Source organism: Ambystoma mexicanum, chromosome 9 (assembly GCF_040938575.1).
Source record: "Ambystoma mexicanum isolate Mex_15411 chromosome 9, UKY_AmexF1_1, whole genome shotgun sequence".
Classification (NCBI taxonomy): Eukaryota; Metazoa; Chordata; class Amphibia; order Caudata; family Ambystomatidae; genus Ambystoma; species Ambystoma mexicanum.
In genome coordinates this window covers 91,823,084-91,842,265 of record NC_090931.1, presented here as the reverse complement: position 1 = coordinate 91,842,265, position 19,182 = coordinate 91,823,084, and the positions used below count along the sequence as shown (strand labels likewise).

At 45.1% G+C, this 19,182-nt stretch overlaps 1 protein-coding gene across 1 annotated transcript in view; it reads right to left on the bottom strand.

Annotated features, from left to right (window-relative positions):
* The window catches only part of LOC138489586 (nicotinamide N-methyltransferase-like), a 44,180-nt gene extending 25,502 nt beyond the window's left edge, over positions 1–18,678 (bottom strand). Inside the window, exons 1-2 of the mRNA XM_069617294.1 lie at positions 18,519–18,678; positions 11,099–11,306 (exon numbers count right to left, since the gene is read on the bottom strand). Coding sequence (XP_069473395.1) covers positions 11,099–11,306; positions 18,519–18,669 — 359 coding nt within the window. The 5' untranslated portion in view covers positions 18,670–18,678. The remainder of the gene's footprint in view (positions 1–11,098; positions 11,307–18,518) is intronic.
* Between the last annotated feature and the right edge of the window lie 504 nt (positions 18,679–19,182).

Below are 19,182 nucleotides of genomic sequence, written 5' to 3'. Positions count from 1 at the left end.
GGGTGGTGGGGAACATGAGTTGGACATGGGTGGGGGCCTGCTGGCAGGTGCCCCACAGTGCTGGGGTGTGGGGGTGGTGGGGGTGGTGGGGAACATGAGTTGGACATGGGTGGGGGCCTGCTGGCAGGCGCCCCACAGTGCTGGGGGGTGGGAGTGGTGGGAGACATGGGTGGGGGCCTGGTGGAGGGTGCCCCTGCACTGCTGGGGGATGGGGGTGGTGGGGAACATGAGTTGGACATGGGTGGGGGCCTGCTGGCAGGTGCCCCAAAGTGCTGGGGGGTGGGGGTGGTGGGGAACATGAGTTGGACATGGGTGGGGGCCTGGTGGCAGGTGCCCCACAGTGCTGAGGTGTGGGGGGGTGGGAGACATGGGTGGGGGCCTGGTGGAGGGTGCCCCTGCACTGCTGGGGGTTGGGGTGGTGGGAGGCATGGGTGGGGGCCTGGTGGAGGGTGCCCCTGCACTGCTGGGGGGTGGGGATGGTGGGAGACATGGGTGGGGGCCTGGTGGAGGGTGCCCCTGGTGGCTGGAGGTGCAAGGGGACATGCGTTGGTGGGCAGTAGTGCAAGTTGACATGTGGGTTGGCTGGGGGGCATGGCCATGGTGGATGGGGTGCCTGCAGGACATGTGCAGGGTAGGCCCCTGTGGTGTGAGCCACCTGCAGGGGCCGTGGAGGGTGTAGAGGGAACACCTGGGAGGACCCACACGTGCAATTCACGTGTGGTGCTCCCCGCGCACCCCTGTAATACATGTACCCTGATGGAATCGAGTGTGGAACTTCAAGCGCACCCCTGTGATACACGTACCCTGCTGAAATCGCGTGTGGAACTTCCCGCGCACCCCGGGAATACACGTACCCTGATGACTTTGCGTGTGTGACTTCCCGCGCACCCCTGGAATACACATACCCTGCTGATATCGCGTGTGAAACTTCCCGCGCACCCCGAAATACACATAGCCAGGACATTCGCGTGTGGAACTTCCCGCGCACCCCTGATATACACGTACCCTGCTGATATCGCGTGTGAAACTTCCCGCGCACCCTGAAATACACGTAGCCAGGACATTCGCGTGTGGAACTTCCCGCGCACCCCTGATATACACGTACCCTGCTGAATTTTTCGTGTGAAAATTCCCGCGCACCCCGAAATACACGTGGCCTGGACATTCGCGTGTGGAACTTCCCGCGCACCCCTGGAATGCATGTACCCTGCTGATATCGCGTGTGAAACTTCCTGCGCACCCCGAAATACACGTGGCCTGGTCATTCAAGTGTGGAACTTCCCGCGCACCCCTGGAATACACGTACCCTGCTGATATCGCGTGTGAAACTTCCCGCGCACCCCGAAATACACATAGTCAGGACATTCGCGTGTGGAACTTCCCGCGCACCCCTGGAATGCACGTACGCTGCTGATATCGCATGTGAAACTTCCCGCGCACCCCGAAATACACGTAGCCAGGACATTCGCGTGTGGAACTTCCCGCGCACCCCTGAAATGCACGTACTGTGCTGAAATGACTTGAGGTACTTCCCGCGCACCCCAGTGATACACGTAGCCCGCTTGCCGTGCTGGTACAGGGTTAGCGCAGCCCTTTGCACTGGATTGGGGATTTTGATGGCTTTTCCCTGCGCGAGAGGCGTTCTTGGGGGCGTAACTGGCTCTGCTGCAGGGTCGCTGCGCCGCTGTGCGCCACGGCTGGTTTTGGTGGCTGGTATCGATGAATACGCTGTGCGTGGAAATGGGTTTTGGGGCACGCGGCTGGTACAGGGATTCGCACGCGCACACTGTGCGCCAGCCGCGTGCGCCACTTGTGCGCTGAATTCTATGAATTACCCTCTAAATGTATCCTGTTCTACGACAGGAACGAAGACAGGAACACCGTCCAGGTGATTATATATTAATGATGATGACAGTGTAGTGTTATATATTTTATTTAAAAAGTAAGACCATGCAATTGATCGCTATTTTTTAAAATTTTTATAGATACAAACCAGTATGAAGACTAATACTGAACAAAAGGAATGTTATGCTCCTGAAGAATGGAATAAAGTCCCGAAACGCATAGAACTAACTTCAAAAAATGTAAGTTCAATAATCAAATGATAGTATCATTACTTGATTTATGCATTTATGAATTTATGAATTTATTTTCATTTTTTAGCACTTAAATGTATGAAATTTGATGACTGTGAATCTGAATGCACTTTGAAAACAGAATTTTTGATTTGTTCTGTACATATAATTTTGTATATTTAAAAAAACTCAATTTTTTATGTATAAAAAAACGATTACTCTTACAAATCCATTTGTAGTTATTATACACAACCTGGGTGTGCGAGGGATCGGAGAGTTCCACGAGTTGGTGGACATCTGTTGTATTTGCATAGACGTAACCGCCAACTGCCAGGGACGGTCATTCTCATTTGCATCCCCCTAATTTAAATTTAATGAACTACATATAACATCTAGGAGTGCCCCTGATTACTAGGTTTTCATAGTGCAACTTGTACTGTTTCAGTCTCTCAAGGTTCAACACAACTCCAGCAACACAACTCCAGGTCAACTTGACCCTCCTTCTGGATTGCATCAATGGTTCACCTATTTTGCTCCTTCTTGGTTTGTTTCACAATGTCTCTGACTTTCACAATTTTAGTGCTCCCTGGTCTAGGTGCAGTTGTCAAACCATATGGTCCACCCATCACAGGTCGCGCAACCAGGAACCCTAGGCTCGTCAGCCCACAAAGGTTCTTCTGTATTTGCCCTAGTGCACACATTCACTTAGCTCTTCTTGTCGGCCTCTTGCCATTATTTGCAGGTCAACACGCTCATGGCTTCTTCTGGTTAGCCTCTTGACTTTGCCATTACGTGTCACACATCTCATAACAGTCTTCGGCCTTACCGCACCGTTTCCATTCATAATGTTCACACTGTTGTGGTGTCTTTTGTTACCCACCTTTTTTTATACTCTTTCATATGTGTACTCCAATTTCATAGATTGTTTTCAGAAGGACACTTTCCCTTTACACTTTCATCAACTAATAGCTTTGCCCTCAAAGATGTTATGCAGTTCAATATTCAATATGCTTGATTTAAAGTTTTCATTCAGTTCGGTATTCAATGTGCATCATTTTGCTTTACTTCAAGTTTTCATTCAGTATTTTGTTTCTTATGCATAGCCCCTAGGAGCACTCCGGTTTTGTGTGTCACCTCCCCGCAATCACCGGTTCTCAACATTCCTCTCCGGTGGCCTTGCTGCTTCCTTTCTGATTTTCCGGGTGGCGGCTGGTCACTGCTAGCCCTGTGCGCACTCTGGATGCTTCCCTCTGCACGCCGGCAGCTTTGCTCCTCTTTCACGGACATGGATGGCATCCTTTATTCTTTCTTCTATCTCTGCAACTCCCACTGCTCCCTTGCAATCAGGGAGGCTCCCACACCTGTGGAAGCCTAAAAGCCCAACTTGCCCTAGGTTCCACAGGTCCTATGGAACTTCTGCCGGCATCCTGGCTTCTTCTCAGGTGCCACCACGGCTGCCTGCTCATGCTCAGGGTCCCCTGCTGGTCTCTCCCACACAGGCCTTCCTGTTGGTCGTTGCCATGCTGTTCTCTGCCTATCCTTTTATACACCTGCAACCGCTTGACAGGTTGCAGGTGTGCTTTCTCAATTGGATTTGCCTGATTCTAGTTAGAGGGACATGCCAGACTTTCCCATTACTTTGCAGGCATCTTCCTCGTCCCAGTACCAGAGTGGTAAAAGGAGTTACTAGTGTTCATTACAACTAGACGCCTCTTCCTCGTCCCAGTACTGTCAAAGGTAAAGTGTGGGAAAATAAGGGGATATACCTTAATATAGCCCACAAAGGTCGGGGGAGGTTTAGGTTGGTTTTCAATAGGGAAAGAGGGATACCATGTCTTGCCTTAGGTACCTCACTCCCAATCCTCAAGGCCCCTTCACCCATGTGATATCCTTGATCCTCCATCGCTTCTCTACCCCCAGAGTCAGGATCCAAAAGCGATGGCCTTTCCCTTGACACCTGAGAAGAGGATGCAGGGGGAGTAGAAGCGAGCATACCCTCAGGTTTCTCACAGTGGAAAGGGGATGGCAAGGATGGAGCGGGAGGACCCCCCCCATTAAAAGGAAAAAAAAAACACAATAATTTCTGTTGCTGAAACCATGTAGAACCCAGCACAACCTTTATATAACTAATGATCAAGGTGAGCCTGGTTAAACCAAAAAGACCCAAGAACGATTTTATGATAATTATACCATAACTAACACATGCTACATTTCATACATGTCAGCACAATAGCAACATTCATTTGACAATTTTAAAACTATCTTAAACTTTATTTATTTTTATCAAAAGATACATTTATTAGGTTTATTGGGTTTTAAAGACATAGTCAACCAACCAAACTATATGTCATTCACCAATATACAGTGAAGACAGTCTTCTATTGCATCAATTTGATCCTGCATCTTCCTCGTGCTCAGCATTGAGCTGCTCCTTTGCCCCAGTAAGAGCTTTAGTTGCAGCTTCGTAATTCTGATGCAGCAACGCTCTGGTACATGTAGAGGTGAAACTCGCAATTTGTAAAGCTTGCATTTTAAAACAGTTCACTTTCCCCCAAAGTCGGAGGGACAGTCTCTCACATCTGATTACCAGGACGTGCGGTTAGTTTCACTCCCAATGTCTTTGACAACTCATATGAGACTTATAGTTCAAGATGCTTGCAATGGTCTGTCTCCCACTTCATAAGTCAGCTCTACAAACAAATTCTACAGCAGCTGTTCGACAGAGGCAATGCCCCAGTCTTTGCCTGGTTCACCTTATATCCATAGACTTGCCCGTATTGTTTGTGAGTTACGAACAGGGCTCAAAAAGTGATGTCAAGATCAGAAAAAACAGAACATCATCAGCTTAGAGAGCAACCTTATGTTGCATGGGTTTGGAGTTGATGCCCTTCATTATCGCTTCCAATCTATACACTGAAGAGCAGGAGTGAAAACAGGCACCCTGGCCTTGCACCCCTACTCATCTTGAACAGAACTGATTGACAGCCACTGACTGCCGCACAAGCCGCCGGGTCTTTGTCCAATTCATGTATTCTATTAAAAATGCCTTGTCTGAAACTCCGTGTGTGCAAGCTGGCAAATAGGAACTGCAGCACGGGCAGTCAAATACCTCCTCATCATCAGGTATGTTGTCTCGTCTCAGCTCAGGCCTATTTTCGCACTGTCTGTTTGTAGGTCTATGTGTAGTGGGGTGCTGTGAATGCCCTCCATTGCCTGAATGAACCCTATTTGATCAGGATTGGTTCACGCTTTTACTACATCCTGCAGACAGTCACCAGTACCTTTGTACATATCTATTTATCAACATTCTACAGCGACATTCCACATAGATATCGATGTTTGCCTCAGGCCTACCCTTTTGATGGATCACTTTAACTATCACGTGTGGTCTGACTTGGAAAAGTCTGAAAATAAAAGACCGAATGGGACATTTGGCCGAATTTCGGCCGTTTGAAAATTCCGAATGGCTGAAAAGTTCAGCCTAATCTCCCATTCGTTGGCAAGGGCTGTGGGGGCTGCTGGGGTGTCCCCCACACCCTTGTTCACTATTCTGTGAGTGGGGGTTGTGGGGGAGTCCCCCGCAGCCAGTCCGTAAAAAGGTTTAAAAAAAGAAAAAAGGAAAGGACCCTGCAGCGCCGGTTCCCAATCACGGAAGTGAAAGGGAACAGGCATTGCAGGGACACAGTGAGTCAGCCACAAGGTAAGCAGGGGGTTGGGGGCAACGGCAAAGGCTGAAATCTTCAGGGGAGAGAAGACTGAAAGTTATTTCTGGAAAAATAGCTTTCAGTCTTTTTTCCCTCAAACATTTCAGCCACAGGCTTCCAACCCCAATCCGTCTGACTCTGGCATTTTACTTTTTACAGCAACTTCAGTGAACAGCCTCTGGAGAACCTTCAGGGGGTGACCATTAACATGCTTGTACAATTCCACAGCAAAATCAACTTTCTCAATTAGTTTCTGTAGCTTTGTCCCTTCCTTGGTATCAATTGTTCCCTGGTTCAGCTTGCCAAAGTAAGTTTTAAGTCAGTCATTTTAGAAAAATTTTGCTTGTATAGAGGTCTTCATAAAAGTTTCTGAACTCCTGACAGATTCCATCAAAACTAAGTATCACCTCTAAAGTCAAACAGAAAAGGATGTTGACCTGGTTGCAAGTCCTCTGTGCCTTCAGCCAATGTGCCACAAGTTTGGACAATTTCTCTACGTTGTCCCAGGAATCCTAACTCTGGCTCTGACATTCCCCCACTACACTCATAGAGCAGGCTCGATTAATTTTATGTTTCATACATCCGGTGGACCATTTTCATTTGTTCACAGCCAATACGTGTGCTTCTTCTCTGAGTTAGCCACATTTTTCTCTTTCTCGTTCCTTCTTTCCGAGATGCAGGATATATTGCAGCCCCCAAATATGCATTTATGTCATCCCAAATTATACCCCCCCGAGTTCATGCTCCCTTTGTTGTTTTTGATGACCACGTCAATAGCCAAGCCCATTTCCACAGTGAGCCTGTCACCCATGAGCAAGAAGTTGTGGAAGGACTCTTTTCTTCTTCATAGTGATATGTTGGCTGACCAAAGAGCCAGGTAGAGTAGAGCATGGTCTGAGATTATTATATCATCTACTGATCAATCATGTACCACTTGCACATGGCTTTTACTCATTAAGAACGTGTCTTTCATTAAAACAAACATACTGCATGCAGTGAAAAGAGGGTAAGACCTTTCAGTTGGGCGTCTGATGCATTATAATTCACAAACAACCAAATTTGATAACAGCAGCCCTTGCTGCAGATATTTGCATTCTTCCTTATGACAATGGGCATCATTACGGGGAAGGCAGTAGGGGGTTAATGGGGCCAGTAGAGCTGCCAGCCGCGTTAACCCCCTACCGCCTCATTACAAGTTCCGCTCACGGGACCCGCTAAGGACGCCTGGTAAAACCAGGCGTCCTTAGCGGGTCCTGCGAGTGGTCCTGCATGCTAACAACGGGCCCGTCATTAACGGGCCCGTTGTTAGCATGCTCCCCATTCCCATTAAGCCCTATGGAGGCTCGAATGGGAATGGGGATGTACAGGGTCCGGGTTCACTGAATGGGGAAATACCGGGCCCTCCAAGGTCGGAATGGCCCGGTATTTCCCCATTCAGGGAACCCGGACCCGGTACCCGGAATGGGGGTAGCCATGCCGCGAATAGCGGCATGGCTTCCTCCAATGTTGTAATGAGGCCCAATGTGTCCAGAATCAGGTCATGAAAATGTCTGTATTACAAGCTAGGTAGACATTGGGCCTCATTACGAGTCCGGCGTAGCTGTGCTGGTAAAAATGGCATGGCTGCCGCCGGAGTCATTTTTTTACTGACGACCGCCAATGGGCAATTACCCAGGCATTACAGCCTACTTTGCCGGGCACCAGAATAAATGACTCCCCATTCCCATTTGAGTACCGTAGGACTCAATTGGAATGGGGAGGACGGTAGCACCGGCACCATTCATAATGGTGCCAGTGCTGCGTCAGTGTCTGCGGGTGGGTGCTGTTCCGTCTGCCATGTCAGACCTGGCGGGCGGGAGGGTGCCCGCCCGCAGAACTCAGAGTCTGCCGGTCCGGTAACAACGGTGCCGGTAACTTACCGGCACCTTTTTTTCCCGACCGGCAGACTCGTAATAAGGCCATTTGTCATCCTGCATATCTACTAATTACAGGCTCATGGTGCAGTTACAGAATCTATGCCAATCAGGCATTGATGCAGGTTTTCTTGCCATTAATGAGGCAATGTGTCTATCTCCCAGGGACTGCTGGGTACCGGCTATTTGCGCATTAACCAAAATTCACAAAGATCTGCAAAAACCTCCAGGAAAGACCCATATGTGGTTCGTTTTTGGAACCATGCGGACAGTACATCGATAACTTCCTACAGCCCCAGGCCTATGTTACACACTCTTTTTGTGAAAGACACTATGGCAGCAATTACCACCTCTGAGGGGCTTGCTTATGACAGAGACAACAACATCATGGTCACATTGGACATAGCTGTGCTGTATACAATTACAACGCAGGATAAAGCTCTCAGTATTATTGAAAAAAATTAAACAACCATGTAATTTCACACAATGTCCCCACCAATTATATCATGGAACCTTTGCAAATTGCATTGAGCAAACATTTCTTCACTTTCGATGCAGCACTGTTCCTTCAGAAACAAGTGGCGGCAGTGGGTGCTTCATTCACACCAAGTCTGGCTAACATTTACATGTTGGACTTTGAAGAAAAATTCATTTCTTCCACAGATCCTTTTAATGAATACCTGACTCACGGGAAACGTAACATAGACAACGTTTTCTGTGTATGGACAGGCAATATGGGAGAACTAGAACTATGTGTGGAATGGCTAATACAATGTAATGTCAATCTTAAATTCACATGTCAACTCAACAAAAACAGGATGCCATTCCTGGATCTATGTATATGCCATCGGGATGGCCACCTATATACCACATTACACCGCAAGAGTATGGATCGCCACACATTGTTATTACATACTAGTCAGCACCCCAGGGCCTTGCCAGACAACTTACCATACAGCCAATGTCTGTGTATCAGACAGAATTGCACCTGGTTAGAAGACTCTGAAAACCAGGCACAAAGGATGTCCGATAAATTGCTAGCAGGAGGGTATCCACGGAAAATCGTCAAATGCGCGGCTAAAATTAGAGGAACTGCTAACTCTAAGAGAAACCCCTGAGGAACAGCACCAGGTGGTTTGTGTCACCACGTGTTCCAAACACATGGCTCAGATTAAGAAACTCATTAAAAACACTGAAATCTAGTGTTGAGCGCGGGGTGCACCTCTAAGGTCCCCTTATTTGCTCTCAAAAGAGGAACCAATCTTTGTGATGCATTGATTCATTCAAGCTTCACCAAAACCTTTCCCACACATTCCAGAATTCACTACAGGCAGCCTGGGCATGAACCCCTTACAATTGCTGGAAACCATCCACGTGGGTGTTACAGTGTCTGTGTATTCACCATTAAGAGTACTGTGCTCACGTATAATTCCTTCAACTTGAATGTGCAACAGTTCAACAATTGTAATTCAGCGAGAACGTTATCTGTGCCATTAAATGCTCTCGTGCTCTGCTACATATTAGCATGACAACCCACAAGGTATTGGACAGAAACAATGAACACTGTTCTCGAATTCAAAATCGCACACAAGCAGCCCTGATAGTGCAGCATTACCCCCAATTAAATCACTGCGGTGATGACATGACCTGGACGGTCATTGATCAATCGAAACCAGACCATTTTAATTTTACACTGGCAAACAGATTGCATACATTATAGCCGGTGTGGATTTGACTCCTTCACACGGATAACATTGGCCTAAACGAGGAACTCCATTGGCCCTCTTACTCAAATAAATGATAGGATATTTGCACGTATTTGATCAGTTTCTGGATATTTAACCAGCCTTGGCCAAGCGAGCACTTGTAATATTGTTCTTAAAATAATTGTTGCAATTACTTAATAGTCACCCCCTGTTTTATTTTCACACACATGCAGTTAACAGTAACATCCACTGCTATGCCTCGGGAATCATTCCTTTTTAATATGGCACTCTACAAATATGGACCCTGGCATCAGTACCTTCAATGTGGTGGGGAGCCGCAGCGTGGCACGCGCTCCCTGTATAATCCACCTAATCATGCAGGCTAGTTTTAAAAGGCTATAGATCATGCAGGTTTCTGTGTTCACAACGCCGACCGGCATCTCGTGGCAGCAATCAAACATGATTTTTGATGATCTGGTGATACTGATAAGTTTAATAATGCAACCAGCATGTCATACAATAGTGCATGTGCTGCAATATTGGCAACCCCAACACACAGGAACGTCACTGAGCCTTTTTTGATCTTTTGAGCAGATCAACAAATCGACCGCACTACAGAAGCAAGCAACGCTCGCGTCCTGCCATTATGAAAAGGTGCTCCACAGCGGGTTCAGGGTCAAGTCCTAAATATAAAAGTGGGGGAACTCATTAACATACCAATTGAATGTGGGGTCACCAGAAATTAGCATATCAAGGTGCCCCATGAAAAAAGTGGGGGGACTCTGTCCACCCGCATGTACCCTCGGCTTGAGCCCTGATAATGGTAAGTTGGTAAGTCCAGGCAGGACCTTTTTTACCTGCTGGTCCAACTCAGAATTGTGATACTTTATTGGCAATAGTGGAATTGATAGTCAGTTCATGGTGATGCCCCTCACCCCCTTGTTATGGTTGTCTTTGTGGGCAGATACATACCTGCACACCCCGATCAAAAAGAAGTGAAAGAGTGATCAAGCAACAAGCCTTAGGGGCCACACCCCAAAATCATCCCTCGATGGAGCCTGTTAGATGGTAAATCCTGGCAGGTAAAAGTAGTGTTGTAGCACATTGGCATTGCAGAGGGGTTAGTTGACGCGCTCTGAGTGGATTGTTGTAATTTTAAAGATAGTTGTTTCTTCATGGTACCTCATTATAACATGGTTACAATTAAACTTTAGTTTCTGGCAGGGGGGCTGACCGTTGGCGGCGTAAACCAGCAATGCGAGGTTGGGCATATTATGGAAATTGGCACACCTCATTTATATGAAGTAGAAATAAGGTAGTAATCACATGTTTCAACTAGAGGCAGGGCGTCTTCTACCCAGTCGGGGGTGTGGGAGGGATTCTTTTGTTCTGTGCTTTTGAACGCCACTCATCCTATTCACTGGAATGATATAGCCATGATGGTCCTCGCAGTGAATCCGCAGAGGTAAATTTCATAACGAGTTCATCTCACACGAACATCCCCAAGTGCCAGTGTGATTGTGAATGGCCATTTATCAAAGCTAAAGAAATGGATTTCTTGCTGCCCAGTCTATTTGCGTTGGAATGACTATGACTATTGTTTTGACGGTGGACTTAAAAAGTGTAATGATAAAATCATGAATAAAATATGAGTGTATCTTCTAGAAGAGAAAACAATGTATAATTAAATCTATACATACAAGTCACCTTCCGAGGTACAAACTTCCCTCTCAGCCGGGGTCCAGTCGAAGCACCCAGGCTCCTTCGTAAGCCACTTCTTGCATTCCGTAACATCAAGCTCGGTGGCTGTTCCTATGTAGACTTCTTCAAAGAATTCACAACTGGAAAAGAGTTGGTAGAGCACAGGACCAAAGCCAATGCTGACCAGGACCTTCCGTTTAATGAAACCTGGTACGAAAGAAAGAAACAAACACAGGGGTCAGGTGTTTTTCTTTCATTTTTCCCCACACGTGAAATTAAATCCAATTCCCAAACAGGGTTGAGCAGAAGATTTGTCTGACTGGAACGAAGAAGATCCATTTTAGTCCAAATTTCAAAGAGGTATATCTGCAAATATGCTAACTTTGATCTGCATTTAACATTGGCAAAGGAAATAAGAACAATACACGCAGCCTTAGTACTGAGACTGAACAAAACTCTTACGATTAAAGTTAATTGGCCAAGGTTTATTTATCCATTTGTTCCTGTAGTTCATCTTCTGTTTTCACAAGAATGAAGTCTTTTTCTCGCTCATGTTTCCCAAATGTGTGGCAACTCATGCACCCTATGGACAAAGGACCTTTCACAATAACGCATAGCTCTGGTTTGACAATATTCTTAATTCTGCCATGATGATGCTCGATCAGGTTCCAATGACCCACTGCATGCCAAGCTGCCTCCCACACCTCTTGCAACTCAGAGCCATGCCGTATGACCCCTAAAGACAGCACGTCCAGCAAGCCTTTGGAAGAAGACCTCATAATATTGCATGTCTAGAAATCTGGAAGGCATTCAATTTGTTTTGAATTCTAAATTATTCCAACTGTATCCTTTTTATTTGGGAAAGATCCAAATAGAATACATTTTCTTCTTGTTCTTGAAGTCTAAAAGCAGGACAGGAAGCATAGCAGGTGATCCGATTGGCAAGAGTCCCAATCTCTGTAATGGGAGTGGGGAGATACTCAAGGGAAAATTCATGGTTCCCAGTTTAGGAATACCTCTGAAGATCCTCCTCTAGAATTGACATATTATACAATCTAAAATCTATGCAAGTCTATAACTGACTTGCTCGTATTCACATGCGTGTTTTGGTATGCACAGACATGAACATACCCCCTAGAAAACATATTTCAAGCATGTCATGCACACTTCATTGCAAGGCAAAAACTACTTGCAAAAGTTGGGCTCTGACTCATTGGCACAAAGGGCCGAGATTACTGGGATTATGTCAAGAACCACCATATCCAAGAAATCTACACAGAGCATAAGGATCATTTCTTCGTGGCATGCCAGTAGAACATTTAGCAAGTGTTAATGTATCATTTCCCACCGTTGGTCCACTTGTAAGGGCACAGCATTGTGTTGCTATAAGTAGATATGGGGAGTAATAGTGTGGCATGAACACTTTATATTGTTCTTACGTAATGGTCTCAGAAATATATGGAAATTGTTTTAAAAGTGCTTTACACAGCCACTCATTAACTTTGTTTCATTATTTCTGGACTTGGTGAAATAGTTTGATGGAGTTGGCCTGAGACAGACTTGCAGTGAATCCTATTAAGCACTTTATAGCAATCACCCCCAGTTTGGGGTACGTACACGCCTGGTAAAGGCCCTCCCGCCCCAGCCTAAGGAAGCCCAAATGAAGTAAGAGCCTAAGTGAGGACCCACCTGGGGCCCTCATTATGAGTTTGGTGATATGTCAGCTGTAAATCTGCTTAGAAACTTCCACGCAGATTTACTGTTACCCCCACTTGGTCCTGCAGAATTACAGACGGATTACAAGTGGTTGTATGGTGGTGTTAGTCGCCATTTGTGTGGGGATTTTGGTGGAATTTCCACTGGCGGTAATCCTGCCTGCAGTAATTCTGCCGAAATGAATATTTTATGTGAGTATGGTGGAGGTATTACCTCCAGCATTTTGCTGGAGGATTTGCCTCCACATAACCTCCAAACCCATAGTTTTGCGGTGCGGGAATGCTGTGGTAATACAGTGGTAATTCTTTTATCACTGCATTACCACTGTTTTTGACCACACCCCCAAACTCGTAATGAGGCCCTCAGGGCTTCATATAAGTTTTGTGGTATCTTGGCAGTAAATCTAACGAGATACCACCAAACGGATTTTACTTTACTGACATGTACCACCGGATTACAAGTGGCAGTATGCATTGTTAATCCCCATTTATGGAGTCCATAGCCCTTCTTTGGGATTTTTTGGTGGGAATTTACCGCCGGCAGTAATTCTGCCAAAATTGACACATTTTGCCTCTAAACCCATTGTTCAGAGGTGCATTAATGGAACGGTAATGCAGCGGTAACTCTGTTACACCTGCATTGCCAGTATTTTTGGCCACACCGCTAAACTCATAATGAGTCCCTCAGTGCCGTTACCGGCTCTACATGCCTACACATAAGGGGGTGTAAGCAAATTGCTTTGTCTGGGATGAGAAGAGTTTAAATCTTTTTGTTTTGTTTGGGCGATGGGGTGTGCACTTCTTGCTCATGGCCAATCGCCCATAAAACAAAAAGAAAAAACAAGATGGCCACAGTCATTCTTCATATTGCCAGTACGCTCAGCCATGTCCACATGAGTAGATTAGTGCATGTTGGTTCAGCAGTGAAGAAGAAATGTTCTGTATGGGGACCACAGCAATGGTGGCAGAAGGATGGTGCATGCGATTGGGAACTATGTATAAGATTAGGCCATGGATTTTCAGTGCCATTCCTGTGCTGAGCCGATGTGCCATCTCATTCCTTTACCATCATCATGATACTGTCTTCGATTTGTATGCCCTTCAATTAGGAGAACATTAGGTACGGACATAAAGGGGACTGGAACACGCACTCGTGCCAGAATCAGGCTTTCATAGGCACTGTACCAGTAGGCCATACTCACCAAAGGTAAGCAGCAGGCCAAGTGGCAAAGGACATTTTAGGGAACTGATTTAATTACTCTCATTAAAATCCCAAATGGTGTAGCATACTCGGGACACATTGGATTCCGGTGATATCAATGGCTGCCTATGAGTGGAGAGATTGTCTACGACTCATGCCTGTTATCCATTATGCGCTGAATGCTTAGTAGTGGTAACGTTATTGCTGGAATGGTGATTGCAGGTCCAGCGTGGTGCACAGAACTATGACCAGAAGGCTGGCCTGGGAGGGCAGTATGGGCCAGGCTTGTGGGTCAATGTGGACCTGATCAATATCTTAGCACACTGTGTAGGTGGTCGTTTTAGCCAGTGTGGCTTACCAAGCAGATTTTAAAATGCACGGTTTGCAATAATATTCTCAATAACGCATCCGCAGGTCCCGCTCAAACATGGTATGGAGAAAAGCCATGACTGTAATGTATTTGATATTAAATATAGATTTATTAAATGTAAGAATGTTCACTTTACGGCCAAACAGATTAGAAGGTATTTTACTTCTACAAATCCCTCCAAATTCATAGTACCATTCATATGGTTTACAATCTCATACGGATTAACAGAAAGGTTTTTTGTTGGAAAAATTTGATACTTAAAGGAATTAAATATGTACATTCACTTTTTAATCAAGAGACACCATTGACATTCCTTGAATTCAGAGATAAATTCATCATTCATAAGTCCTTCTATCACCAATACTCTATAAATGGATGCTATTATAGAGAATTTGGAACTACTGATGGAATACCTCAAACTAACATGTGTGGTCCAACAGAATCCTATGTACAATTAATAGCTCTCAGCCTCTCTCTTTTACAAAGAACTTACAAATGATATGGTGGAAAATCCTCAGAGCAAAATGCTGCAAAAATGGCAACAAGACTGCTCTCTTTGGAAGATTATAGTTGGCCATTATTCTGGAAAAGAATCTCGACCATAACCATACCCGTGTCAGCTAAACTTACCCAAACTCTTTTCTTTTTTCATGACAGAGGGCCTCATCACGTGTTGGGCGGTGTTAGCCCTACCGCCAAACCCCCAGCGCTATTAGCGCCAGATCACGGGTTTGGCGGTAATGGAATTCCCCATTCCCCACTGAGCCCATTCGGGAATGCCCCATTCCACATTGGGCTCAATGGGGAATCTTCGCGCTCTTACCACCGGCAGATTTCCCGCCGGCGGTAATAGCGCACATTTTTGGTGGATTTCCGCCCCTTCAGTGCTGATGAGAAATCCTCCGAAGCCCTGATTTCAGGGACCTTAAATCCGGCAGTAATAGCGCGGCCGCCGGATTTAAGGGTTACCTCCAAACTCGTGATGAGGCCCAGAATCTTTATTACCTTATGCCTTTTAAGTGTAAGATATCCTTTGATAACAAATGCTGTAACTGTCATGACTCTGAAGGTTGCTTCAAACATGTGTTTTCGGAATGTAAGTATATAGAAAAATGTTGGGATAATGTATGGCGCATTAATAAATGTATTTTTAAAGTAGATGAACCTTTTCATTTTAAGATTCTATATCAGGGAAGTGCTCTTTTTACACTTCATTTAGACATACATACTTCACATGTATTTGATCTGTTTTTTTTATTGTTGTTCAAGTTATCACAACTAATTGGAAGAAGTTTGACGAGATTAATCACAAAATATGGTGGAATTCCTTATGCAGCATTCATCGACTAGAGGATGTATTGCTTCAACCCCATCATTACATCATACATTTGAATTGCAATGGGAAATGTTTTCTGATTTTCTAACATCAAAGAATTATACTCTTTAAAATGATATATTTAGACTGGTTCAAAACAGTACCCTTAACAAATCCTTCTTCCCCTACCCCCTGACCCTTCCCACTACCTCACTTTGGGCTTCATCACGAGTTGGGCGGTAACGCCGGCGCTAATAGCGCTGGCGTTATCTGCCCTACTGCCAAACCCACCGGCGCTATTAGTGCCGGATCACGGATTTGGCGGAACTGGAAATCCCCATTCCCCATTGAGTCCATTCAGGAATGCCCCATTCCCCATTGGGCTCAATGGGGACATTTTGCGCTCTTACCGCCGGCGGATTTCCCGCCGGCGGTATGAGGGCGAAATTCTGGTGGATTTCCCACAGCTAAGAGCTGGGGGGGAAATCAGCCGAAGCCGTGATTTGGCAGACCCTTAAATGCGGCGGTAATAGCGCTACCGCCACATTTAAGGGTTACCACCAAACTTGTGATGAGGTCCTTTTTGTTTGTCATGTATGTTACATGCCCCCCCTATTTTATAAAGGCTAGTCTTACTCTTTTCACTTTTACTCTTGCAGGGTCCAAACCCAATACATCATACCTTATGTCAGTAATCTATGTTATTTGGATGAAATTTCATACAAAATGGTTAAAACGTATTATAGTACTCTGGACTATGCTATATCTGTACTGATCAAGGCCTTTAAGAAAAACATGTTAATGCAAAAAAAAATGCTAGGTAAAGAGTTTATGAGCACCTGCAACTGCAGAGCAAATGACAGTTGTGCGGGGTATAAATCACAGCGAGACAACATAGCATAATATAGCATAGCATAGCCCAACATCTTCTGGATTACTTTAAACGTGCTCTCTACTAAATAGATTATGCCGCACTGGTGGGGTTTTACTTTGTACCAACTACGAAAACGTTTCCATGCGCCTGGTTAAGTATTACAATTCAAAAAGATGTTGCAGTTGATGTGGGGCAACAAAGGGGCTTTTGACCCCTACCCCTTGAGGAAACAGTTGAAGAAAAAATGCTCCACACTCGAAGAACTGCGCCACCGCGTTTATTTGTGGAAACTGAAATTTATTGATTATAATGCCCTTTTGGCTGCTACTAAATAGTAAATAATAAATAGAGTCTGCACCCAGAAACCTGTCAACTTCTCCACTTTTTCTCTATATGCTTCATTGAAAACCCTCAATCTTATTTCATCTCATGGCTCTTCAGGTCTTTGTCCTGCACACCCCCCAACCCGAACCCCAAGCGTCTCCTCCAAGGGCGGGCACTTGTAGATATTCACGTTGTTTCACAAGGGCAACAAGTAAGCACAATAACATAACCAAAAACACCACACCCACACAGGACATCCAGCAGAGCTTTGCATACACCCAGAGGCTCACAACCATCAGATTGCTCACTACAGAGCCGTGTACACCCTCAGCAAACATGCACACTCCCTAACTATTCCCTAACAGGCCCACTGCGTGCCTCTATCCTCTCAACGGTCTGTTACTGTCTTTCCACTGATACTTCTAAGTGCTTCAAAGTGCTTGAGGTGACCAAAGCACTATATAACTAGATATCAGTTGAAAACACTTTGAATATTTCCCACTTCTGGGCACTTTTTCCAGCACACCCGTCCAGTCCCTTCTGACGTAGTTCTTCTCCTTCAACACTTCGAAAACATTTTGACACAGTACACGAACTATACAAGCATCCAACATAACATATTGCCTTTGGGCTCAAGCATAGATACACTGGCAAGAACAGAGACGAGTTGACAGAAACCCAGTTAGACAAAGAGACATATCCTCATTATTATATATTTTAATTCTTTAATAAAACACCTTATTGAAAAGCAGCAGCTTCAAAGCGCATAAAGCTTTGGTGTCCACCAGATAATTTCTTTCTTTCATGACAACATACAGCGCTCATACCATTGAGAACTGAGCACGTTCACAGTCCTTATTCTCAGGGGTAGAAATGATGGACTAACAAACAAACCGGGCCAAATTACGAATATGGTGGTGAGGTACAAAAGTGGTGGTAATAGAATTGCTGCATTTTTTTGTCGCACCACCAAATTCAGAGTTTGGAGGGAGCATGGAGGAAAACTCTCCATCACTTTGGTCCTCATATTGAGTTTGGCAATGTGTGACAACATGGTTGTAATACAGTGGTATAACTGATGCTACTGCAATCTGCTGTATTCCCATACTGCCATACCACAACTTTGGTGTTAAGGTGGAGGATTTTACTCCAGCAAAATGCTGGAGGTAAGTCCACCACCTTACTGCCAAAAATTGGCAACATCGGCAGAATTACTGATGGCTGTAATTCAGCTGAAATCCCTATGGAGTCCTATAGACTCAAGAAAATGGGGAATTACACCACCTACCACCGCTTGCAACCACACAGTAAGTCCCCAGGACCAAGTAGTGGTCACAGTAATTCGCTTAAGTGGTATTTTGGCAGATTTACCACCACAATCCGACCAAATATGTATTGAGGCCCCTTACTGATGCTTTCTCGTCCACCTTACCACCAAAACATGGAGAAAATGATCAATGCCGGAATTGGCAGCAGCAGTAATTCCTCCAGACTCCGATGGAATCACCAGTTCTGAGACGGGAGACGGTAAAAGCAAATGACACTGAAAATTTTACAATGATGAATATGCGAAACCCTTAATTAAATCTACTGATTTTAAAATATCTGCGCCACACTTACCTGGTTTGAATACCTGTTGTAGGTTGTGGAGTGGGAACCAGAAGATCTCGTGCTTGTTAAGAACAGTTTTGTCTGAAAAATATGTCTCTAAGAAAATGTTTGGATTGTAGCCTGCCTCTTGCTCTTCCGTACAGCTGGAAACTGACTCCATGACGCGTCTTTCGAGTGGGTGCACCCTTTGCAATGACTGATTACTGCAAGCCTTCTCTTTATAGGCACCATTTCTCTTTAGGCTGCAATTATGAATTCAGAAAATTCTGATCACGCTGGGAAAAAATAAATAACATTACGTTTTGTTGACAGCTAATAAAAGTTATTAAGAAATTCACTAGAGAAAGAACGCGCTGTGACTTGGCTTGGTGATGCAATTGGCTTATTTTTTAAGGTACTTCTACAATTTAGGGCATAGATTCACATTTTGGAGCAAGTGAGTCTTTGCTAGCTGAACCATAAATTCCCTTGCATTAACTGTTTCTCCCTTCTTAGATCTAGATGTTATGATTAAAAAAGTATACATTATTACATTATCAAACACACCTGGCCTCAGTAAAACATGTTGTCTTGTGTAACTGTGATATAGTCTGAACAGATCCTGCTCTATGGTTTCAGTGTTTTTGTGGGATCAAGCGAGTACTCACCGGCCAGCCCAAACCAGCACTCGAAG